This window comes from Puntigrus tetrazona, chromosome 3, assembly GCF_018831695.1.
Source record: "Puntigrus tetrazona isolate hp1 chromosome 3, ASM1883169v1, whole genome shotgun sequence".
NCBI lineage: Eukaryota > Metazoa > Chordata > Actinopteri > Cypriniformes > Cyprinidae > Puntigrus > Puntigrus tetrazona.
In genome coordinates, this window is record NC_056701.1 from 28,735,721 (window position 1) to 28,762,883 (window position 27,163).

General features: G+C 40.8%; 1 protein-coding gene and 3 pseudogenes across 1 annotated transcript; 2 read left to right on the forward strand and 2 right to left on the reverse strand.

Moving 5' to 3' along the window:
- The first annotated feature begins 278 nt into the window (after nucleotides 1–278).
- LOC122335069 (protein amnionless-like) lies at nucleotides 279–1,899 on the forward strand. Its single transcript, XM_043232830.1, is given in 2 exon segments — nucleotides 279–490; nucleotides 493–1,899. Coding segments are annotated over 2 exon segments (1,425 nt in total). The 5' UTR covers nucleotides 279–315; the 3' UTR covers nucleotides 1,743–1,899.
- A 2,536-nt stretch (nucleotides 1,900–4,435) lies between these two features.
- Nucleotides 4,436–9,429, reverse strand: LOC122335122 (annotated as a pseudogene).
- A 539-nt stretch (nucleotides 9,430–9,968) lies between these two features.
- Nucleotides 9,969–14,327, forward strand: LOC122341399 (annotated as a pseudogene).
- A 1,052-nt stretch (nucleotides 14,328–15,379) lies between these two features.
- LOC122334824 lies at nucleotides 15,380–26,574 on the reverse strand (annotated as a pseudogene).
- Between the last annotated feature and the right edge of the window lie 589 nt (nucleotides 26,575–27,163).

Genomic DNA, 27,163 nt, shown 5'->3' on the forward strand with positions numbered 1-27,163 from the left:
TGGCATCTCTACATTTAAGAAAGAACATGAGAGAGAGATAGAGAGAGTAATGTAACAATGTACTTTTTCTCCTATACCATGTTTTCGTGGAACCCACTGCTATATGTACGCAACACAGCGCCACAATTTGGCTGTTAAGCATTTTACAGTAGTCTTAATGTGTGCCTTTATTGTCATTGAAGTAGATGTTTGACTTGACAAAACAGCTCTTGTGAATTTGTTACTAAGTTAAAGCGTGAGCACTCATGTGACAGTCGTACCGTTAGGGACTGAGCAAAGGTCGGTCTGTGTTTCTTCGAACTGATTCATTTCACGATGGCTCTTCGACGCAACGTCTTGCTTTTCCTTTGCATTTTACCTTTTACTGATGCACTCTACAAGCAATGGATTCCAGATACCAATTTTGAAAATGCTACCAACTGGGATAAAGGCTCTGTACCATGCAGTAATGACCAAGTGGTGTTTTTAGCTCAGAGGAAAGTATCGGTGTATGTAAAACGGCTCACACTATCACTGGAATGAGCTTGCCAGTGGATGGAGAACTGATTCTGGCACCTGGCGCTGGATTTACTGTAAGAGAGGGTGGAGATCCTGGTTGTGGATCTGGGGTCACGGCACACTTTAAAGACCCTGATTCTCTGAAATGGTTCGATCCATCGCTCTGGGTGGCTGCAACCACAATCAACGACCTGGACAGAGGCACATATCAGTTTTCAGTCCACGAGGAGAGTGTCCCATGCCAGTATGACGACGTGGTATTTCGAGTGGCCACCTCATTCCGTGTGGACGTTTCTTCAGATCATGACGTGCCCGTGAAGAGTGTATCTGTACTTGGGAAGAAGTTCACCAGCAGCTCTGAGTTTTCTCAGTACCTGTCATCCAATTCCGGCAAGCTGCAATTCCATGGCTCCTCATACCTTAAAGTTGGCAGTTCAGGCTGCGAAGATATTACGGGGTGCATTTGTGACAACTCTGGAAATCGAGACAGGATCTGTTCAAATGTGAAATGCGATTCATTGGAGTGCAAGAAACCCCTGCAACCGGTGGGACACTGCTGCAACGTTTGTGGTGCCATCGTTAACGTTCAGTTCTCCTCAAGCTTCAACTTTGAGTCGTATCGCCAGCGTCTGCAGCACCTCTTTCTTAGCCAGCATAAATATGAATCTATACAGATGGCCTTGTCCAAAGTGTCAAAAGAGCAGAGGCTGCTGCGAGTGATTCCTTTTGGAGCCACTCAGGAGATTCAGGTGTTGCTTCTGGACCAGAAAACAGGTCAGGAAGCCGGGAAGCTGGCTGAAGTTCTCGCTCGAGACGTAGTGCAGGATGTGCACAACCACGGCTTGAACATCGGCATCAGCAGTGCAGAGTTCCAGGCATCATCTGGGGCGAGCAGCAGCGAGACGGCTGGAAGTGGTGCAGGGGTTGTGGTGGGTGCAGTGCTGGGCTCCCTGCTGGGAATCGGTCTACTTGCGGCTGTCGTTGTGCTCTATCGTCGTGGCATTGTTAGGATACCCAGAATGCCTAGCATGCCCTCATTTAGCAAGTGGAAGAACAGTAGCGAGATTGGGGAGCTTGGTGGCCCCTTGGACCACGGCTTTGACAATCCCATGTTTGACAAACCGACTATGATGCCTGAGGAGCCAGGGCTGTATGGGACAGAGATGATGAACTCGATAACCTTAACTCAGTCAGGAGTGCATTTCGTAAATCCTGCTTATGACGAAACTGATTTTAGTGCATGAGCTTAATACAACAATTCTTGATGAATTAATCTCAAAATTATACAAAAATAAATTCCACTGCTTGTGTTTACAAAAAATATATACTACTGTATGTTTTTCACAAGCTGAATGCACCACATAATCATATTTCTCTTAATAAAAAAATTCAAGCATAGAAGATTTTTAGTTGTATTATTATTATTACATTTTACTATTTTTAATTCAGAGTGAAATGTATTGATACAAACATGCATTTGATGAATGTTTAATACTACATGCACGTGGAAATGCCCACATGAAGTTTGTTGTCACAACATTTGGTTTTCAAATATCAAAGAAATCTCTCCTCAGTGACAAACAAGTACAATTATTGAACCTGAGATTTGAAGGTTACAACTTCAAAGTGTTATGCTGGATTTTTGCCATGTTGTTAGACTGGAGCCCTACTCTGTTTACGACAAATACTTAATTATTCACCTTTAAAAATAAAGATTCTTCAGTGGTACAGCATGCTCAGTAGTCAAGAACCTATTTGGGCTTCTTGAGTTTCTAAAAGTCTCTTAAGGATTTTTAAAGATTCCTGATGTTGCATAGCAGATTCTTTAGAAATGGCCAAGACATGAATGACTGAAAATCTATTTAAATCACCAGCAGCGAGACTACTCCCCTTTAGATTTTACTACAAGTCAAGTTCCAAAAGGTGACGTCCGTGTTGGATATATGGTTCTAAGATGGTCAGCAGAAATTCTGTATGGTGTAGAACTAGAGGTTGTTGATCTCAATGCAGCCTCAGGAAAAATCATGACTTTGTACAGGTTAAATGTTATTTAGCATTTCCTCATAACCTTTACCATCTGTGGTTCAGTGTAAGGTGGAGCTGTAAACTTGAAGATGTGCACGTTGCTTTGTGTCTTCCGGACAGTTCTGTTGAACCATACAGGAGCTTTGTCCTCTGAAGTCAGACAGGATATTTAACATAATTAGCATAATTTCCTAAGGGAACATTAATCGTTATATCTTTGTTGGTGTCAACAAGCATCACATTTACAGTCTTTTCTTCTCTGAAGGCTTTGAACAGCCCTGTGAGAGAACACACATATAATTATAAATATTTGAATAAGTTTGACGGCCCCCATTTATTGCAGTTTCCACAAAGAGAAGCAGGACAAAAGTAGACGCGCAGCACTTTTAATACTGATCAAAATGTAACGACCAGATCATTTTTCATTAAAGATTATGAATTTAATAGTTACATACCAACAAATAACATTATGAATAAAGTCGATGCATGAATTACAAAACATGGCTGTAAATATTGTTCATGTTCATACATTTTGAAGGAAGACATCATGTAAAAACAGATAGGCACAGATAGGCCTTCAAGAACCCGCTGTCCTCTAGACCTGTGCATGAACCATACTGTTTACTGACAATATACCTCAGTTCAAAAAGAAACCATTGTTGTGATAAATGAAATGACTCAGCGGTAATGAGGTCTATGCTCCTCAAGTTAAAGCTTCAGGATCAACAAAGGGTTCTCTGTGTACACCAACTCAACCATGCGTCAAACAACTCATCCAATTGCTCATGTTTCAAAAAACACATTATGGCCTGATATATGTAAACATTATGTGTAACATAATGTGAGGGTGCTTGTATCCTACATACAGTCCCCACAACAGCAACACTGACGTCAGATTCTGTTAATCCATCTACTGTACATTTCACCATATTCAGCAAACTAACCAAATCTGTGCATTAACAAGAATAGCAATGGTATAATTAACACCATATATAGCACATAATGAGCTTTGTACATCTAAAAAGGAAAATATCTGTCAAGTTATATATACAAGTTATGTCTTAAATGACATATTGTCAAGAAAGCGCAGGCACTGAGATACATGCCCCACGGGGGCTGAAATATTATGAGATTAAGAGTGTGTGTAATGAGATTTTACCTCATTTTCATACTCTTTATTTGCCACATGACACGTTAACCATTAAATTGAAACTGAATTACCATTTTTATGCATATTGCGTTGTTTGTGTCAATTAAAGAGGTAATGTAGCCAGCTATTTCAACATTGGTCCTCTAAAAACCTCTCTACAAAAATGTATGAAAAGAGAATTTCTTTTTACACCACAGGTTGTTTTCATTTTATTGTCTGCTAATCAAGGTCTCCAGAATCTAACTCTGGAGCTAAACTGGCCCTCCGAGACTTATAAAGACCCCTGTTTCTTTAACAACTGGTGCATTGGCCAAATGTTGATGAAGCAACTATCGTCAAAAAAAAGTGAAACAATGGTTCTGTAAACTCTTGCTTTCTTCAGCATTCACGAGGTAAAAGCAGACATCCCTGTTGAAAAAAAACATCATATGATGGTTAGTTTTGTTTTATAGCATGGCATCTAGTTTGAGCTGGTTGGAGCTGGTCATGTGCTGGTGCCTAAGCAATTAGCTCCTGCTCATAACCAGCCAGACTAAAGCAGCTCAAACCAGTTGACATACTTAAAAAAATACATAACAATTTTGCCATTAATCAATTACCCCATGTCATTTCAAGCCAGTAAAAGCTTTGTTTCAGAAATAGTCCATGTGTAATCAGTGATTCAACCATAATGTTATAAAGTGAGAATATTTATTGTATGGATAGAAATCTCTAAAAACAACTTTATTCAGTGTCGCCAGAGAGTTACCTTATAGCGCCATTTTGAAAGCAACCTCACCTCCTGGTTTTCATTCAAAATATCTTATATTGTGTACCAAAGCTTTTGCAGGTTTGGAACAACATGGAAGTAAGTGATTAATAACCATATTTTCAATTTGGGGTGGAGTAACCCTCAAAGGGCTTCACAGCTCAGTGTCTTCTATGCAGCCTGGGTCCTCAATGGTCTCCAATCGGCTCTGACAGGCGTCTATGATCTTTCTTTGCGAGGCCCCAAGGGGATGTGAATGCTCTTGAGGTCATCATCTGAGCACAGCAGCAGGGCATCCAAGTCGATCTTTTCTCTTTTGAAGATAGGAATGAACTCGTCTCATGCTCTGCGTGGCTAGGAACACTTCCAAAAGCTGCTTTCAGGCTCATCATCGTCATCCAGTCCCAACTCCACCTCTTCCCATGGCAGCTCCTGCAGGTTCCTCTCTTGAAGGCTACGGCGCCCGATACTATCTTCGTCCAGACTGGGAACGCGCGATGCATCCGGCTGTGGAGCCGCACGCTCGAACCCGCTCGCTGCCTGCTAGACTGCCTTCGCCTCTGCTCCCAATCCCAAAAAGTCCACCACTCCACGAAGGCGGGCGGAAAACCATGGTGCCCAGGCCGGACGATTGAAGAGCGAGTCATGGCCTGAGTCAGTGCTGATCTCTGAATGGTCCACATCATGACCCGTGCAAGTCGGGTTCGCTGATGGCACGTGAGATGGCATCCTCGTTGTCACTAGGGAACATGTCACGTATGTTACGACGAGACCGGTCTTTAGGTTGACGTGACGACGTTCCTGCTTGAGAAACATAACGCCATTGCCTAGTTGTAGGCCAGATAAAGAGCGGACACTCTTCCTGCCATCTTCATAAATCTTGAATGTCCCGTCACCTTGCTTTTTCTTCTCAAGCTTCTTCTGGATCTTAGTTTTTCCCTGGCTGTGGCATGGAGAGTAGCCTAGAGTGAAAAATAGCACAAGTATATAAAATGTATGAGGAGAGTATTCAAATGAATCACACCAAAAGATTTACTAATGTTTGCCCTAGTTGAATTACTCTCTATTTTGAAATTGATTTAATTATTGTTGCTAGAAGAGGCACTGGAGAGAACAGAGAGCATGTGGTAGAAGGCATTTAAAATATAAATTTGCCAGAATAACACATCATCCGAACATATAGTTTGTCAAGTCATGTTATTTTTAGATTGCTTCAGGAAATAAATGACTCAACTAGGAACCACACAATAACTTACATTTTTGGCTTCTTTATTTCTTTATTTGCACTACTTTAATTTGTGCTGCATTTGGTGTATTGCGTTGGTCGGTATGTAAATGGGATGGCGCATCTGTGTTCTTCAATTTGCGAATTGTTAGTAAATCACCTAGTTAGTAAAGAAATTTTCCACACCATTGGTGCTGTTTTTGGAATTGTGCTCTCGTACACGTTAATTGTTTAGTTAAACTGGCCCCAAATATTTAAGCTCTGGAGAGCAATCTGACCTGGGAGTATGGCACATTTGTGGCAGTGTTGAAGTGGCGTAGCTTGCGACTCAAGGTACTGCTGGCGTAGCTGAGAAGCTCATGGCATCAGAGACCGATGCTTCCGTTGTCTCTCTCTGAAATTTGCGTTCCATGCGCCCGTCGGTGTTTCTGCTGCATTTTAATGCATTCCTTGATGCGCGCTTCGCGCCACGGAAAGCCCGGTCTTTCAGTTTGCTCACTAGCTTGGGGTTGAGGGCTGTCTGCTTGGCAGCGATGGAGTCCAGATAGCGCCACGCAATCCATGTGGTTCTTGGTGGCGGCCATGTCCAGCGGTGTGTGGTAGTCGTTGTCCAGGCACCACACGTTGGCACCAAACGACACCAGGAAGGACAGGCAGTTGAGATGGCCATTGAGGCAGCCAGGTGGAGCGGCGTGTTCCCCATATGTCACACTTATCTGGGTTCCCCTGAAAGTAGAGCCATGATAGATCCATATCAGGTGTGGCATTTAATAATGACCTCCGTGAAACCACTATAGACTATATCTAGTATATACAGTTCACATTTTTAAGTGTAAAGTGAAACTGGATATAACTCTTTCCAAGCTGTCCTTATTATTTGTTTTATATCCCAAGAATAGCTGAGACCACACTGGCAATCCCATGATTTTTGATTATGTTTTCAGCACTGGTTTGTCACCCGTGAAGGCCAGTAAATAATGCATGTCTATGAAACTGAAACAACCTGCTCTACACATTTGATATCTAAAAAAGCATCTTAAGAGGGCCATAGGAAGGACAAACAGGTGTGTTACATAACCCATGCAATCTCTTTATTTTTCTCACTTACATAAGTTTTCTTTTGTAAGCCAGTAATCCAGGTTTATCTCTCCTAATGCCGATCCAAACCACTGGATCGGTAATTTGATCGCCTGCGTGAATAAGAGGGAGCTTGTTGGGTGTCTCCTTACTAGCAAGAATGATAGAGTTGCATAGGTGATGTCACACTAAATTCCTGTGTTCAGACTGTAACCACAGGCCAACAAAGAAACTATTCTCAAACTATACAAAACGTTCTAATCTATGATTAGTAGAAACTACATACAGTGCACAGTGACTGTTCTGTCATTTCTATATTCAATATTCATTCTAGTAAACGCATAAATAGACAATCATTTAAATCTAGTTTGTCGAAATGCTATGTTGAGCTATTTAAAACATATAGGTACCACTGTAATTTGCATGCAATTCTCTATTAAGTAGTATCGCATATCTCTATTAGAACTTATTATTAACGTTACGTGCTATATGGTGCTCTTTGCCCTCAGTACAGTGGGATGCATTATGATATGACAATTGGATCGCTTTGAAACTAAACTCAGATCAAACATTACTGTTTTTTGCTTTACTACTATACTGTATAGCTCCACCTACAGGTACAATATGGTATATATTATCGGAAAAAAATCTGATGCATAATTGTATGGCAAAAGTCATATTTTACCATATATATATGATTTGTGCTGCTCTTATTTGCACCTTACGCAGTTAAGCCCTATCTTACTGTTTTCTGCACTAAGCGCAAGTTGAGCCTAATTAATATTTGATGGGTGACAGGTGAAGCCCTGCAGTGATGCATTATGGATGAGAAAAGCTGCAAGGTTTTCTACAGTTAGCAAAGGAGCTGTGTGCGCTATTGGGTCAAGCCAGAATTTGGATTATGACCCGATAACCTACCTGACCTTGATTTTTGGCACGCTAATACTCATCGTGATACAAATTATAGAGTGAAAGAGACTTATAGATCCTTATTATAATCAATCTCACCCGTGTACTGCAGCTGGTCTAGTATTAGTGTGCTATAAATGACAGTTCATAACTCACGGTCTACACGAGTAATAATACTGTCAGACGATAAGACATATGACTATCAGAACATTGTGAACTTAGTGGAAGAGAAGTATAATATTGTTGGTTATCTCCCAACACGACTGCTATATGTTACCCACCACCCATAAATGTCTATTTTTTCCCATCGCTGCTATTTTTACCATCATTTACTGTCCCTGTTTGTTAACAGCTTCTAATAGCATGATTCATGACAGTTCAGAGCCTGTTCTCATGTACCGTAACGCACTAATGACCTCTTGAAAACCTTTTCTGTCGACGGTGGGCATTATCGTGGGAAATCATGCTTCAGGGATCAGTCAGTGCCATTGAATTAATCACTAGAGAAATGAAACACCCAAATTAAAGGGATTAATTACTGTATCCTATGTGTACATGAGCATAAGTTGGCTCTAACTCAGAAACGCGATGCTTGCTTTGCTTTATGTGAAGGAGATCACGCGATAGCCAGCGGCTTTCAGTGCTCAAACAGTCCGATTATGCATTCAGGACCGTAGAACAGTGGGAGAACTTCTGACAATTAAGATCTTTTATAAAGGGCCTCTAGGTCCGCAGAGGAAACCAGGTCAACTCTGATGAAAGCTTTAAAGGCCCGCTTTTATCCGCTCTTCTGTCATCGGCATGAACAGGGCGCTCTATATCACGCAAAGTGGAATTGTTAGTGATAAAACAACTCAAATGACACTGCAAACGAATAGGGGCCTGCTAAGGAGCAGCAGGGGCGGTGTACTTGTCTTAAGGTGCATTCAGTGTATACATTTTTAATCAGTCTGTGCATTAACAGGAATTGAACCTATGACCTTGAGGTTGCTTGCTAATGGAATGCTCGGAAAGTTTAAGGCACAGGAACACGAGAGAAAAAATCACCGTGTTAAAAATACCAACACGATGTATTTTTCATTGCGAATTCTGCAAAAACATGCAAACAACTAACTCTCAGAAATAGATTTTGTTGATGGTGTTGATTCATTATTTTTTGACCTAAAGCCAGTTGCTTTTCATGTTACTTGAATGACTTTTTACAGTAGCCTTTTCGGTATTATGTTGGTATGGCATGCTCCTCTGCAAACTCGATATATGTTACATAACGCCACCATAAATATCACGAGAAAGGGTTTAAGGAAGTGGGCTGGGGAACGGAAAACGGCGTGTTCCGCACCCTGTTATCCTAATAAAAGCATCAGCCCCGTGAAGCACCAGTGCTGGGTTGTGATGATGCACAGTAACGGTGACTAGAGATCCGCGCCATGCCCAAGCGATTTCATATGAGGCGTGCACGCGAAACATACGGGTTGCACTTCCGTTAAACCCACAAACTCAACCGATTCGTGTAACTAATACATTGTAGAGCGGTCTTACCCTCTCCCGACAATCAGCCGCAGCGCCTCTAGGTTGCCGTGGTAAGCGGCCCATAGGGTCGGTGTCATGCCATCTTCATCCGGAGCGTTCAGGTCCTTCCGCGTCGCTTCTTTCAACAGGTCAAGGTAGCCATCCCGAGCTGCCTTGTGGTATTTGTCATTCATGGTGATCTCGAACCTCAGCCTCCATCACTCTTTCACTGGCTCTGTGCATCAGCTCTGAACCCCTGACCGGCTGCGGCGCGCTTCAGGCGCTTGGAGTTTCAGGGGCGACACCTCAGACGCGCTGCGGCGGCTCGCGAGGGTGTGGCTTCAGCTCGGTCCCTGCGAAGCATACTATCTCGTTCACGTTTGGGGATTCGAAATATTATATTACTGGGTTCTGTAAAAGAAGCCCGCTGTCCCCTGAAAAATCCCAAGCACACGGATAGCGTTAATAAGCGAGTGTTTATCGCTCAATAAACGTTCAAATAAAGCGGCATCAAGACTCAGAAGCTACATCTAAACACTTGGAAAAAAGTTGTAGTATATATTAATTAAAAATATCCATTTTTGTGAACACATTTCTCCCGAAATGTTTAACAACCTGAAAATTAGGTTTGTGCTGAAATGCTTTTGATATCTGGTGTCATATTTTTAATTGTGGTTTTGGTGGACAGTCTTCGTGATTTAACTCCTAGCGAAAATTAGCCAAAAGTTTTGCTACAAAACATTTGGTTGCTAGCTAAACCGTTCTAACCACAAATGAACGTTTAATAGGTTAAACGTGGTGTTTGTAGTAAAACTGTGGTTATACAAATGGCAGTCACTACAGGGAACAAGGAAATGTGAACTACTACAGGCCTGCTATTATTTTCCCATAATAAATAGTACTTTTTTAAATGTGTCGAATCAACTTTTTTATATACTGCGCCTGTGAATTGCCAGTCATTTAAACCTGGATTAATAGTTCCATCAATGTTATTTATGGGCGTTTTATATGGATGGTATATATATCATGATGTACCATCACTGTGACATTATCACACACACCTCCACTGATGTTTGAGGATTTATAATGCCTATAACTGCATGGTGTACAGTAGATGTCAAATTGTTCATACATTTTGTTCTAATTATTTGTGTACTGTGTTGTGTCTGACAGGTTACAGGTCCTTCAGTGATACGTGCTGTAAATCTTTGTGTCACCAAGAGAATATATATACCATGAGGTGGCATGCCTCAGAAGGCCAGCGGTTCCTACTCTGGCAAGTGAAGTATACTAACTATCTAGCATATTAGAATTGTGTTACGCTTTAATAGCTTTTGCACTATGTTTACTTTAGAAATTCTGTGTTTTGGAAGTAATGCAAGTTGCTTTTGGTAAAAGCGCATGCTAATATTTCTTGTGTTGACATTAATAATCACCATTAATACGATGCTTTATAGGTCTCTTAAAGAAACAATGCACAATTCCATTGTACTCAGACATTTGCAATGAATTTGGGTGAGGCTGAATATCACAATGATTGTGAAAACCGATATAAGCTGAGTAAATAAAGGCTTAATATTTTGAACACAGATATGATTGAAGTAAATAAAAGCTCAATATTTGTTGATGACTCAGAGCTGAGGGTGTCTGATCAGTACTTCACATTTCCTTCGTCACCAAACAGACTGTAGGGACTGTGCAGGTAGCCCTCTTGTTAAACACTGTTATCACAATAGCTGGGAGCTCTTGGCTGGCTTTGGTCCAGTGTGTGCAAAGGTGAAATCTTTTAGATTTCCAACATTGTCAAGTCAGATTTGAGGATGCTGGTCCATTCAGATGTGGGATAGACGTAGGGCAAGACGTAAGCAGAAGAGGAGAGAGGTGATTGTTGGATACTTATGCGGGTTCAAGCATTTATATAGCTTGAGGAAACTAGGCTCCTTCTAATTATTTTGCATGACAACTCAGAGAAGGTCTTTGCATGCTTCATACTCTACAAACTCTTTTTAACTCGGACTCTTAGAGCTCCACTTACAAACTGTTTTCTCTCTGGACAGTTCTTCTAACTCACACAACATGACGACATTTAGCAAGACCTAGAAGCTATCGAGAACCAGATATCTACCATCCAAGTCAGTTCCCATGGAGAGACGGTTAACCCAGGACTCGCCCACGGCGGTTTAAAAGCGGTGGAGAAGGGACGCAACTGGGGGTGGCTTCTGTCTGGATTCATCTCCTTAAACATCCTGCTCCTCGAATCCCCATTGTCTGTGGCGTCCTTCAACAAGATCCAGATCACCTCGTCTCACCTTCTGATTTTCCTCATCTTGCTTGTCATTCTCACCACCGTATGGTTGGTTTACTACAAAATCCATACTTCGAGGGTGTACCGAGCAGTGCTTTACAAAGACAGTCATGCTGGACCAGTTTGGCTGAGAGGTGAGTCTTCATTTTGTATGGTCCAGTAAAGGAGTTGCTGACAAATGGATTTGAATTGAATGACGCTAAATGAAAGATTTCAGAAAAAAATTTGGGTTGTTCTCACTATCTTGTATATTCCATAGAAATCTACTTCCAAGTGCTTATTTCTGCTTGTTTCTTCATCAGGTGGACTGGTTCTGTTTGGCGCCTGCAGTGTAATCATGGACATTTTCAAGATTATTTATTACGTGGGTCGATACACTGCGTAGTCGCCTCGTGAAAATCGCCTCTTCCTGTTGTACAAGCTCTGTTTGTTATCGCATGCGTAGGTTAAAAATCAAGAATGGTTTTATGCTATTTATTCTTGCATTTCTAGAACATTTAATTATGCTCTTTCCATATTTCAGACATACGCCCTCTGGGTTCATGCAAAAGATCTGTGTGCAGATACAGCAAATCATCACACGTGAGTCCCTGGGATGTTGATAATGCTTTATTCACCTGGGTTTTGCTGGTTTATTTCCTTGTCTTTGCTATCTTGACCTCGGTGTGTAGTCAGGAAGTGAAATTAATGGGAAAATGTAGGTAACTGATCGCACTCCTTCCAGGAGCGTAAAGGAAATTTGTTGTTTGTAGACACCTTGAATAGCCGATTGACTGTAGAACTGTTCGACATCTCCGTGTTAAGCAAATGAGCATATATTTTAAAGTTGGCTCACTGGAAATGTTTGCTCGACTGAAGGTTTGATAGGATAGCTGCATGTGCATTGACTCTGTGTTGAGTGTACACTTTATGAAACAAAGCCACTAGCATTACTGCATTGTAATATTTACTCTCTCGTTGCAGTTGTGGTTTGATGTTGACGCGTTGTCACTGAACCTTATAGTGTGGATGACGGGCGGTAACAGAAGAGTCGCCCATCAAACAGTGGCTCCAGCTAACCCTTCATACAACAGCTCCTCGAAGTGGTGGTTACAAAATCGATGTCACATCACAAGGTGATTTAATCAGCAAATAATACTGCACACTTTGAGACTTACCTGATGAAAAAAAGCCAGTTTATATGCCAGTTTAGAGATGTTTTGAAGCATGGCAACTGGGTATAAGCTACTAGTTCCTGATCAGGACCAGCTTAAACCAGCTCTTGACCAACTAAGGACCAGATCCAACCAGCAGCAAAGCTTCAAAACATACCTAAGGACAGCTGTTTATTTCAACAGGGTTGTGGACTTGTTGTATTGATTCATTTATTTCAAAGATTAGCATTAGATTAGAGTATTTTATTGACGTTCTCACCCGTTGTTGTCTTCCAGATCGCGCTGGAGCGAAGTGATTGCAAGTGTAGCCATGACATGTGCGATGTTTTTGAGAAGGCCTACTACTATCTGTACCCCTTCAACATCGAGTATAGCCTCTTCGCATCAGCTATGGCCTACGCCATGTGGAAAAAACGTTGGTCGCCAGATGGATGAACACCATAGCCACAATCTGCACTTTAGCCTCTGGGACGCTCTGGTCGGACCAGTTTTTTGGCCTGATCATTCTGGTGGCGGCCCTGGCACGCTTGTGGTTTCATGAAGTGGACGTGGCCAAAGAAGACCCAAAAAGAAGGAGGAAGCTCTGATAAATGCATTACATCATGAACATAGTAGCCATCCTTCTGATGTCCATCACGCACTCTTGATCGGGCTGTATAATCTTCGGATGGATAAAAGAGAGCAGGTGTCCGGGAAGAACCCTACCAGGAGTCTGGATGTAGGGCGCTGCTTGTGGGAGCATCTTTTGGGCCAGTTCCTCATCTGTTACTTTACTATAGTAGCAGTTCTGGCATCAGGGGTCAAGGGGCACGTAAACGGACTCAACTCTGACCAATTCTATTCTGACTGTGATCCAGCTGTGCCTGCAGAACGCCTTTCTCATCAAAGGCCTCCGCCGAGCCGTTCAGAGAGACTGAGACTACCACCGTGTTCGCCAGTGCAATCGTCGGGCCGCATTTGAGAGAGAGACCCGAAAAAGACGGAGCAGCTCCATCGTCCCGGCTCACACGCTACCCATCCCGCTGACGTTGCTCCAGGGTCAGCTCTCCTGGCAGAGGAGGATCCTTAAGGAGATCTGTGGTTTCCTGTTATTCTGCAATGTCATTGTAAGTACCTGACTCCAAATTTTTTTATTATGTTAATGGTAGGGTTAAAAGGAGGTGGGACATTTCCGCAAATTCCAGAAACACTGCAGAATTTTGGGAACGTCCGGACGATTTGGAAACATTTTGAAAATGAATCTAATTCTGTACATTGCACTTCTGTTTTGTAGCTTTGGATTATGCCTGCCTTCGAGCCCGGCCTCAGTTTGACAACTCCGCCGGATCAGACATTTTGAATGAAAACGGGCGGCAGTAGTGAACATCGGAATGCCTTCGGCATCTTCTACCGCATGCACTCAGTGGCTAGCCTGTTTGAGGTGGGACTCGCCTCTTAAACGACTGCTCAGGAACTGTGCGAGCTTATGCACATATCTTTGTAAACTATATATACATATATATATATATATATACATATATATATTTTTATATTATATTTTGTTTAGCTGAAAGAGAAATTGTATTATTTTTTACTACATTTTTAGTGTATAATACAACAATGTGTACATGTGAGTGTGTGTGTGTGTGGAGATATAGACCATGTTAAACTGAAATCCGTTTGAATATGTGAATGATGACAGAATATCATCTGAAATATGGCCTAATCCTGTTACAGGCATTCGACTGTTAGCAGCACGCAGTAAAACCCTCTGGAAGTATTACCAGAGAGCACCTGTGAATTCCGATATCTGTTTATTCTGTTCACTGTGTACCGAAGATTAAAATGAGCAAACTGTACTCTTTTGTTTTGTTCCATAAATGAAGTCTGAACGGAAGCGTGTGACGCGACGAGCGTGTTTCTCTACATCTTCTAAATATATTTGGACAATTTTTGCACAAATGCACAAACATTAAAATACATATACAAATCCGTTCCGCAAGCTGTCTTATAAATACTGCCACAAGCGAGAGAAAAACAATCCGCTTACAGCCATCGGGCACTTAAACAATACGATGAACATATGCAGAAATTCAGTAATTGACAACATTAGATAGCTTCGTATTTTTCATGTACGTAGACAGCATTTCTACTTTAAACGGCAAGCAGTATTTACAGTATCTCATTAGCAAAACTGATATGCAGACGAAATAGAGATATTGGTAGGCTATATACCATCAAACAACTGCGATATAATACTTTAAAACGATATATATGAATACTCGTGGAAGTAATCTAAACCAGCTGCTGATTTTCTGTTCATTTTTCATCCGGTTAATTCTTCCTACCCGACCAGTGAAGTTTGAGAATATGCACGTAAACACACGTCCATAGAGATAACAAAAAAAGAGGATTTAGCCAGATCGCCCCTTGTGGTGATAATACAATCTAGAGGTCTTCGTCCACGCTTCTAATCTAACGACTTCCTCTAAGGTTTTTCGACGCTATAAATAACATTCCTTCTTATGACAAGCACCTTGTTCCTATAAAACCACAGTGAGAGAGTTTCACATGTCCGGGCTGCCTAAGCTGCTGAGCACAGTACGCTTTTACTATCAGAGTGCATGGTTTATATTTAGACGCTTTATCATCTGTACACCAGCCAGAGCAAACGGGGCAAACCGATAGGCCGACCGGCAGCTATGGGCACTTCTTGTGGAGTCTCACAGTCTATGAACGGGATAAAGCGAAATGACAAAGCAAGATGAAGTCTCGGGGACCGACGGGTTACAGCTCATTCTTACATCCTCTGGATCTCGAAGAGACGCACGTCTGTGTCGTCGCACCAGATGGGTGGATCCACATTACTGCAGCTTAAAAAGACGGAACGATGTTAAAACCTGTTATTGAACTGAATTATACTTGCAAAAACACATACTGGATATATTTGATCCTCTGAATCATTCATAGGCGCATCTACAAAGTTGATGTACAAAGAAGATGTACCTATTCTAACCCTATCTCTATCAGTCTACTATTTGCTAAAAATCACTCCACAAAAAAGGTTAGTCGACAATTAGGTTACTTTTTGCATTACAGAATGTTTAATAAAACCCACATTTTAAATTGAACATTCAAAATTTATATTCCGTTTCCACTTAGAGCCACTTAGAGACATCATACTCACGCGCAGGTAAATGACCCCCACATGTACGTGCGAGAAACCACATGGCAGTTCCTGCATTAGCCTGGTATTTCCTGATAAGAATGGGATGGGGCACAGGCAGAAGACCCACTGGAGTGCCGTGCTGGAGAAACTTCAGGATCTCCGACTCATCCGTTAGACCCCCTTATTTAAAACATATTTTTTTATATTTCACAGCAGCAGATCAAACTACACACAGCTAGTCAACGATAAACTCTTCGCTTCACTTGTCGATGCAGATTTTTCCACCTCACGGCACCAGCACCTGCAAAAGCGCATGATGGTCTGCAGCGGGAGCTTGCTTTTCCAGGACAGGACCTGCGATATCAGGATTCATTTAGGACTATATCCCTAAAACGCTGGTTCTCAACTGAACTTAAAATATCTTAAAATATGCACGCTTGTGATGTTTTTCTACAAGGCGTTTTGTAAAAATTCCCAAACGACAAATATACTCATACAAAAAGGCAAAATATGGAATAAGATCGACAAACTATATATCGCGGGACTGAGATGACTCAAAGGTCATTGTTTACTCACCCACCTGTAAGCTGGAATTATTTCCGTGCAAAACAAAGTGCGGAAATTTGACAAATCTCTATTTAGCCATCCGAGTTCATTTTGTGTTCCATGGAGTGATGTGAGGAGAGTAAATAATGACCATTTCCATTGATAGGTAAACAGTTTTGTAACTCAGGGTTAAAATGACCCTTGTAGGACACTGATAGAATACTATAGTACTATAGTAAAACACAATAAAATATACAATAGTAATTTATACCGTATTTAGTGTTTTTGAACCATACTGCATTAAAGTTAATTTGTTGGGGGAATTCTATAATTGCTATGCTAATATAACAATTATAGTATAGTAAACACAATAACCGTAACCCAATACTGTGCTACATTTTCTACTGTATTATACTACATACTAGTTTCCTGTCGCACAAACTGAAGCATACTACAGTATTTATTACAGTTCAACTGTTCACTATAGTTAATACTACAGTATGTTGGAACATTCAATACCAAAGCAAAGTGTTATGCTATACTATGCAAAAACAGGCTCAAAAACACTATAGCATCAATGACTATTAGTTTTTTCATGGCTGTGATGATGAAGGTCTTCTACCCAGTCTGGATTAGGATTCCAGTGGCTGACGGCAGACGATGATTTAGCTGGACAGGCGCCTCCTTGCCATCTCTGCCTCAGTGTAGAAGACGTCCTGAGAAGGAACAACAACGCTACCACTTTCTTTCAAGATCCGTTTGCGGATGTGATTGCGCGAGCCTGCTCCTCTAACCTCATGTGTCTCTTCCTGAGATGGACTCCGTGTCGCTGGTCCAGCAGCGGCGCTGTGTTCGGGGGTCTGTGGGGCTCCGTCTGTGTGCACAGCTACCATAGTGCCATCTTCTGAAACCTGGGACTTCTCGGTCAGTTTGTCGATGCCTGAAGAGAGTCAGCTTGTCTATCAAAAACTCACACACAAAGAGTCTCACGGTAACTGGTCTCCGCTAATACTAATAGTTAGCATGCGGTACACGTAAACTAAGCAGTGATACCTGGCATGGCCACCAGACTGGCCTTCAGAGTGCCGGGCTCGGCAGGGACAGCCGGGCCGTGAGCCCTCCATGGACACCGTCTCCTGCGAACTGGTGCGAGAAATAGCGTCTGGAGACTCCTCTTCCTCTGCAAGGCTTTCTGAATGGTGCCGGGGTCGGAGGGCAGGTTGGCCAGCTGGTGAAAGAGGCGTTGCGCTTCCGAATGATGGCGCATACACCAAAATTGCAGTTGCCTGATCAAAACATTAGCAGAGTTGGGGTGCGGGGGGAGGAAATCAGTTCAGTTCTTTATTCATTTGCTGAAGGCATTTTTGTTGCAGCATCCAAGCATTTCACATAGAACAACAAAACACACGATACAAACTCAGCCTCCATATTTATTTAATACTATTATATTTAATGAATGCATATTTAATGATATGTATTCTATGTCCTCTGTAAAGGACACTAGGACTAGGAAATAATGTCCTGTTTCACAACAGGAAGTCATATTTGGATTGAAATCCCTTTAACATGTTCATAAGATGTTGCTTTATGACAAACGATTTGAAAATGATTTATATTTAAATGAAAATTGCTAAATATAATCATATTTCAAATACGTTTTAGAGAAGGTGCGGTCGTGGTCAAACTTCGGATCATTTGGTATCTCTGAAGAGCCCTGAGCGTATTCTGTACAGGACGTCCAGACATGTGAGGTCTCAGAGAAATTCACTAAAATATAATGTCCACTACAGAGGTGAAAACTCCAAAGCTGGGTCCCAGGAGGATATAATAATTCCATATACTACGATAAATTGCTTGAGCCTCCGGGAGTGAGCAGATGCCAGCTGTTTGGAAATGCAGTTATGTAAGACAAGCCTAAATAAATACTTTGACAATAGACAACATATTGATCTCTGAACAAGATTAGTCTGCTGGTTAGTCGAGTTATGCCGTGTCATAGCGCGAGGTCACATGACTTTTTCGCTAAATGTGAAGTTATTATGGTAACCGGTAGATGTGTTTCCATTGAAGTTTCGTTTTTTTCTTTACATTAACATTTTTGTCCAGATAAAAATGGACAAATTTTTATCCTACCCAACTATGTGTAGACATCCAGCACTGAAAAATGCTAAGGGATATTTGTATATTATTTATTATCATTTTTAATAACCATTTTTATATATTTTAAAATGATATACTTCATACAGACATTTGATTTGTGTAAATGTCTTTAGAAATAAAGAATGCCATGCCAGAGCTTTGAAGCATAATAATGGCTTTCATAGATGCTGATAAAAAATTATTCGAAACAGTCTACAGTATTCTGACTGTGTGAATAAATTGGTTACGTTTAAATATTTGGTTTTACTAGTTACTAAGGTAATTATATAATAAGATAATTACAATAATTGCCCTAACAAGGCAATAAATGAAACTGAAAAAAACAATTTCAGAGGTCAAACATTGTCCTTTAATAGAAAACCTGTTTGGAGGCATCTTCGTGTGACCTTTTTAGCAAGCCAGACACGTACACTGAAAGTTCAAGCCGATAAAAGTACCACATGCACTTCTATAAAACCAGAGAATGTCTAAAACTCTTCTTCAAAGTGAGAATTCATCTGGCAAAGAACGAGGCGGGAGGGTCGAGCTTACCATCGAACTGGTACTGAATGATGTTATTGAAGGCCTCCAGCAAGAAGAAGACCAGATGGTGGTTCTGAGGTGCAGAAAACAGAAACCAGTTGGTGGAAACGCCTCCAGGAGATGAAGGAGCTTGTTGGCGCAACCATGGAAAGACTCTTCAGGTAAGGGGACACTAAACAAGGACAAGGTATTATGTGACGAACACAGTGCTTGATGGTCAGACGCCAAACAGTAAGCGTCCACTCAACATTACTCTGACCATTCCAATATGACAAATCCCTTTTTGACCTCAGGAAACCGCCTGAACTCGTTCTCCTTGATAAAAATGACCTCACCCTAAATGGAATACATCACGTAGTCTCTCGCCAAACGAGAGGGTCACCTCCGTTTTTTGCCCTTCTGGGCGCAACAACAGATAACAATCTGAATCAAGCGAAGCCCTGTACAAACCCAGGCGCTACTAATACTCACCATTCACCACGATGATAGTGAAGCAGGCGGTCGTAGAGGGGCTGCAAGCGCTGATGGCCGCTGGTTATTATCTTGTGGAAAACCCGGACACAACCGGTTTCAGAGGTTCAAAACAACTTATTTCTATAGTCAAACCAGGCGCTTGCGAGAACTGTAAAAGCGAAGGGGCCTCACCACGATGAGCAGGTCGGCGTGTGTGCCCGTGAACACAGGGATGTCCATGGGGACATGAAGCGAGTAGGGCTTGTTCAGGCGCACACCGAAGTTCCTCTCTCCGCTCAGCAGCAGCAGAATGAACGCGCCGATGTGCATGAGACCGAACCCGTGCTGAAGTTCAACAGAACAACAACAACATCAAGAGCTCATTACATAAAGATCTTAAAAGGTACAGTAACAGTAAAACAGTAAAGGTTTCATTTAAGGGTCAGCAAGACTCAAAATGTTCACAAAACTAAATGATTCGTTTTGATGCAAAAGAAACACAGTAAGTGGACTTCAAGGGGAAAACTATAAAGTGTCACCCTTAAAGGAATAGTTCACCCAAAAATGCTAATTTGGGCATTGCGCCCTCTTCTTGTTGATTTTAAAATGAAACCTGAGAGATTTCTGTCCACCAAAGAAAGTACATTTTGCCCAAATTTTGTTCATTTACCATATTTGATGTGCTCTATGAATGGGAGATCAAGGGTTTTATGTGCATAAAAGTCTAAAAATCTGTATGAAGCAATCGTGTCTCTTCAAAAATTTAATAGCTGGATTCATATGTACTTCAGTTTATACATTTTTGTTGCAGTGTGGGACATGGGAGCCATGAGTGTATGGAAAAACATGAGGTAAATGACCGTATATTTAATTTTTGGGCGAACTACGTCTTTAATATTCTTACACTCTTACATTTGGTGGCTCAGCATCGTTAGATGTAATACAGGATAGAAGCACTAATATGTCCAACACGTCGCTGCTCTTCAGTACAAAGAACAGGAATTTCTGCAACAGGGAAGCGGCGTGTGAATTTCAGAGTCATTATTTGGATAGGACTGCATTCAAGCGCCTAATCTCTTACTTTGTTGAAATCACAGAGCTTCCAGAAGAGGACCAGCAGTTCCTGGTGAAACTGGATCTTTTTGTTGAGTTGGGAAGGTATGTTTGAGTGAGTGGGTTGGAGTCAGCAAGTGCGCCAAACCTTTTAAGAACAAAGTCGTAATCCTGCGGACGCAAGAAAAACGGCTCAGGCATCAAGAGGACAATGGCAGAGTTTCTTAACATATGCTGAGATGAAGGCCAACTCCGTACCTCCTCCCTGTGAATTCTGGACAGGTAATTCACAAACAGGTTATTTGGACCAACGGACTGTGAGCGAAAAGAAAAACAGAAGGTATAAGCGCACACAATGACCCATTAGACTTATCGTCTAGCCAGATTTGATCCCGATCCTTGTACTGACATTCGTAGTATGTGTACATTATGGGGTGTGGCGAGCTTACATCCTGGTCCTCCATGCTGGAGGGGGAGGGTGGGCGGTACGGCTGTCCGCCCTCGTGCTCCAGAGTCACGATGAGGATCTGCACGGCCTGCTCCACCAGCTGCTCGCGGTAGTCAGAGAAGAGCAGGTGGTTGTAGGGGATGCCGTAGCCCACGGTCGTGTAAGCGCACACCACGTTCAGCAGGGAGGTGAAGAGAGGCAGAGCGTGTCTGAAACAAGCACAGGCTGTCAATGTTTACGCCCACTTTTGTGTCGCTGAGGACAACGTGAGCGGTGTTTGCTGGTAGGGTTGGTGTGGTGTTGCTATGCATTAACGAGGGAGCTCTGCATGGTTGCCGGGACAACGTTAAGTTGATGCTAAAGCATAAATAGGCTGAACATATTAAATCAACATTGAATTATAAAGCAAAATTACTACTTTCTATCGACATTGTTCTTGTTTTAAGCTAAATTTAACATTTTTTAAAGCATATATTTTGAAAGATCAAAGTGTCGTATTTTCTACATAACATTTAAGACCTTTCAGCTGCAGTCTTCTAGGAAATTACATTATTATTATTTGCCTCTTAATTAAAGGGTGGAATATTGTGGAATAAAACATATTTAATAAGTAACGCAGCTGCTTTAAAAAAATTAAATAAATAAAATTGTACACACACACACTTTTTTATATTTAACATTCTTGATGAAATTCATTTACTTGAGAGGTATTGTTTAGTCTTGTTTTCAAAATTAAGATCAATCAAATTAAAAATCATAAGACAATAATGCAAAAAAAATAATATAGTTTTCCCTTTGAAAAAAACACATTAATTTTGTAATAAATATAATATAATATATATATATATATATATATATATATATATATATATATATAAAAATGTAATTATTAATTACTAATGTATAATAAATAAAAAATCTAAAATCTTAAAATCTAAAGCAATTGTAATTTTTCTTCCCATGTAAATGTATCTTGATTTAAAAACCTCAAAAGATTTAAAAACTTAAGATTTGCTCAAATTTGCATGAAGAGATATGACAAAAAGTTTTTTTTTTTTTTTTTTTTTTTTTTAAACAATGTTAACAGAAACTTTGCAAGTACATGTCAACTTATTCTACTAACCCCAAACCCAGCCTAACAGACTATTCTGAGAGTCAGCATGCGATTGTAAACGACTGAGAATTAGTTTAAGTGTACTTCTACACGGTGGCTGCGATGTTGCTGGCTGCACGTTTTCCTCCAGGCCCAAATCAAAAGCACCCATACTGAAGTTTACCGTCTAGCGTTTAAAGCTCAGGATTAGGGGATTAACTTTGCAAACAAGCGCTAGTAAGTCTCGGGTGTTTGATTGGGGAGTGCTCTGTTTGACCTGTTTTCAGTGGAACAGAAGAAGGTGACCCAGGGGTTGAGAATGCTGTTATCAGATGTCGGCCCGGCAGGTACATGGCCTCTGAGAAACAGGTGAGCAGCAACCTCAACAGCTCAGTCCTATAAATACACACACACACACACACACACACACGGAGGAGTGAAACACGTATATAAACTACTCATCTGGTCTCTTAACAGCTGATCTCAATCTCGAGTTTGGGTGGAAAAACAGGTTCGGGCTTTTAAACATGGTTACTGATTAAAAGATCACCATGGAAACTCCAATCAACCGTGGGAAGCGCTCTCACCTGTTGATATCGTGGATGTAGTTGAGTGGAGGACTGGCGAAACCACCCCGGCCTCCCAGATGTATTCACAGCTGTCCAGCGACTGCATGTCTTCAACCGAGTCCTGTAAGTAAGACGCACAAACTCAATCCGGGACAGAATTAACTCTTAAAGGCATACTTATTTACTATATCTTTGCAGCTGTTCTCCACGAACTAAAACCAACATACTTACAAGTGTCTACGCATTTTTAGTACCTTATTATATTATTTCCTTTTTATATTCAGGGTTTCACTCTTTAAGCGGTTAAGTTGTAGAGGTGCTGGACCGTAAAGCGTCGTTTTGAACTTTTTGAACTCCATGGGTCTTCCTTTCTTGTGGCTCTGAACAGTGAAGTCTGGGCAGAAGAGCAAGTCAGCCACAGCCAATAAGAGACTCACCAGTGGACGGGCACCTTCATCTTCATCCTCCATATCGTCCATCTGTGCAGAGACAAGTGTAAAAAAAAACGATTAATCGCGATTAATCGCATTCAAAACACTTGCACGTATATATTTTAAAAGAAATATATAATGTATATATTTGAAATGTATAAATGATATGAATATAAATATGTACGCATGTAAAGATGGGTAAATATTTTCCAAATGCAAGCTGTATCGTGTGCTTTTATATACGCGGCCTACATAATAAATATACACAGTGCACATCCATATATTATACAAACAAAACCTTTTTATTTTGGATCACGATTAATCGCGGGACAGCGCTACTAAAAATCGAAACAGTACCCGTTTAATTTCTGCTATTTTTGTAAATGTAACATTGCGTGTTGTTTTTTTACTTTTATTTTGTATGTTTAGTTTGGTTACAATTAGTCTAATGATTAAATCACATCCAAATGAAACGTTTTTGAAATAGAAAATATATCACAAATAAACATATCTAATATATAAATATCATTTTCTTCTTCTTTACACACATATCAGGTAAACAAAAACTTTTGATGCAATTAATCGTGATTAATTGTTTGGCAGCACTTATTATAATGATTATAAGAAGATAATATTTCAAGTTAAAGCACTGGAATTGCTTTTAGTAGGGACCGAACGGCCGATTATCGGTTTGATATGTTCGAGGATTTTTGTCAGAAAAGCCGGTTTTGTAATCAGCAGTATAGGTGCTTGATTTCACTTAAGCCATGTTTATTAAGCCAGCTTTACGACAAAATGCGCATCAAATATCGGTTGATAGCGATTATCGGTGCTACTTTTTAGCGATGTAGGTTTCTCTTAATCCCTCACTGCTATTTTGAACTGAACTGCGCTTTAAAGCGGTGCTTGAAAGTCACGCCGCCTGCCCGTTTTTGTACATTCGATAGTTCTGGCGCGTCCTCCTCACCCCCGCTCTGCCGGATCCAGGGATTGTGGACCAGAAGAAGCCCCCTCAGTCCTGGTCCTCAAAGATGTAGGGCAGGATTCGAGAGAGCATCCGAGTGCAGTTCAGCACGATCTGCTTCTCCTTCTCTGAGGGGCAGCCCGACTCGGCTGCCTGAACCAACTTCTCTCACACCGCCTGTGACAAAACACAGATACACATAACACAATCGACTGTATGCAAATATTAGAAACGCCTCTGGTTTTTGAGTTTATTTGATTTCTGCTCAGCAGTATTTAATCCACAAGGTATATCATGCAAGCAAAAACATAAAAGCAGGATATAAACAGTTAAAACCAAAACCATAAATCGAAATGATAATGGGATGTACATATACTGTACAAACATACACGTAAACATTCATCTACTTTTACATCAAATAAAAATAGACCCTAAATATACACTAAATATTTATTCGAAAAAAGATCAACGGTCAACTATGAATACGACCCATTAATGTGTGACGAACACAACGTTTTAACCAGTGATTTTCAAAAGATTTCTCTTTAGTTTCATTACAAAAAAATTCATTTTTTTAATCACAATTAAAATGAACATTTTATATTCAATAACCAGTGAATACTTCAATATCACACGATGCTTCAGAAATCATTCAATCATTCATTTTGCCACTAAAGTCACGTAATGCTTTTTTTTATGTTTTGATGGACACAACCAAAGCATTAATTTGACACAGAAATCTTTTGCAACTCTCTAAAACCTTTATTGTCTAAATTATTATTATTATTCGTTAATGTTCAACAGCGGTTATCACCACGGCATCTATAATAAAACTATTCCAAAAATTGCATTTTGAATTTTTTTAGAGGCGGGGTTTAAAATAAATAACATTCCCTTTGATCTGCTTTTCTTAGTCAGACATACGGATAAGTGTGCAGAAATGCATTTTGGCCGTTGTGAAACTAAACAGACTAGTTAAATCATTTTTAAATACTGTTACACAACATAATCTCTTTACTTATGGCCTGATGTCATGCTTTTGTTCTCTCTCTCTCTCTCTCTCTTTTGCAAACTCCTCTGGCAGGATGCGCACTTGACAGCCACGAAGACTTCTAATCAAAGCTTGCTTTCTGATGGGCAGCCTCAAACAGGGAAGCCCGGAGACTGAGACAGGAAGGAAAGCGCCAGCTGTTTTCCTGTCCCACCGAATCGATGTGAACGTAACCGGTGTCACGTTTCCACACGCAGAGCCGTGCTGAAAGCTACCTTGTAACACAGTGTTGCCAGATTGGAGGCGATTCCTCCCGGACGGCTCGGATCTCGGCGGCGGGCAGCAGGGCAAACACGTCCTGCACGGTGGTAGCGATATCGGCCCAAAACTGATCCCAGAACGCGTCGTCTGTGGCTTCCACAGGGCTAGGGGCGGGTGAGAGGACACTCTTTAAATGCATATGTAAATCCTTTTCTCACACACACACACACACACACACACACACACACACAGGCCAGACTGAAGCAACAGCTGGGCTTACACAAACACTGAATTCATAAATCACATCAATATTTAATTAACAGCTAAAAATAACAACGCAACCACCTTGACCCTGCAGAGAACAAAAACAGTTGATTATTGCATATTTCAAATAAACAAAACAACATTTTACAATCGTTTTAACAATTATTATACATGCGGTGTTGTGAGCCTGTACTGGCGATTACGTCAAATATTTCTAAATATAATATTGCATTATATTTTCTTATATTTACCCGCAAACACTTAGTATTAAAATATCGGATGAGTTGACCGTTATAGACGTCACGCCAGGAGGGGCGGGTCTAACACGTCATCATCTCATTTTACGATTTCTTACGTATACAAAAACACAACAAAAACATCAAAAAACAACAGCAAGCAAACAACAATAAAATAAAATAAATGCTATAGTTTAACAGGAGGTTCATACTTACAGCGACTGAAAGAATATATACATAAAATACAGTTATATTAAAGATATCTCGTAGCTCTAATTAAATTAGTCTTCTTTTTTTAATAATAACAATAGAATAAAATTGATTATTTTATTTAGGTTTATCTGATCCTGCATTTTCACTTGTAAGAAATTATTACGATTTTTGTCAAAAACGAAGAAGTTCTACATGAACGAAAGCAACATAACGCAGACATTCGCGTCTGTAGATAAACACGTGACACCTGTACTGCTGTCTTATATATATTAGAGGTAAACAAATTATTCTGATTTAAACACCAGTGGCCGCCGCAGCCGTGCGCACGTATATAAGACGACTAAATTCTGCTTTTATTTCACTGATGGTTCTGGTGTTGCAGAGGTCTGATCTGAGGCGCAGTCTCCATCTGGAAACACACAAGCGCTCCTAATAACAGCCTCGAATAACACCGAAGACACAAACCTGTGTTTTCGTGGTCAGCTGTATCACCGCCTTCCTGAAATTCAGCTTCGAGTCCGTATTTCCCATTTTTCCTGATACGATCGTTTAATGATGAGGCTCTGCTCTAATCCCCGTCACCTCCTCCTCTGCGTGTGTCATCTGCGGAGGCGGCGGTGCTGCGCTAAAACCACAAACTTCCGGGATGAGGATCTAACAGTCCTACTATGGTCAGGATGTCTCATGAATATTAATTACGCGGTGTGACGTCAAGTCGGTGGGCGTAACCGATTGGCTAAACGGCAGCGGCCCTCAGGTCAATTAATGAAGGCTTGATAACGCGGGCTGACTCTTGAACCTTATTTAACTTGCGTAACTACAGGTTGCAAGCAACGTCAGTCGGCTCAAATTAATATTTATAAGGCCCCCTCAAAGTTACCACAGTCATGGTAGGTTCATAAATTCCAAACGCACTCGGCAGTTGCTAGGAAAACAGTGTTTAGCTAATTCACCCCTTGAATTTTTGCTTTTCACGAGCATCGCAGCCCATGTTCTAAATGCATAATTTATAGTTACAGCATTTACTTTTAATAAAATCTAAGTGACGAAAAGCATTGGACAATTTTGGAAAAAAGTACAATTTGGATATGAAGAAGATTCTGGGAAAATCTCGCTGGGAAAACCAACACATTAATTGTTTACTCACTCAGCGTTAAAATAAAACATAAAATTAAAAACATGCATATAAAATTATAAAACATGCATATATA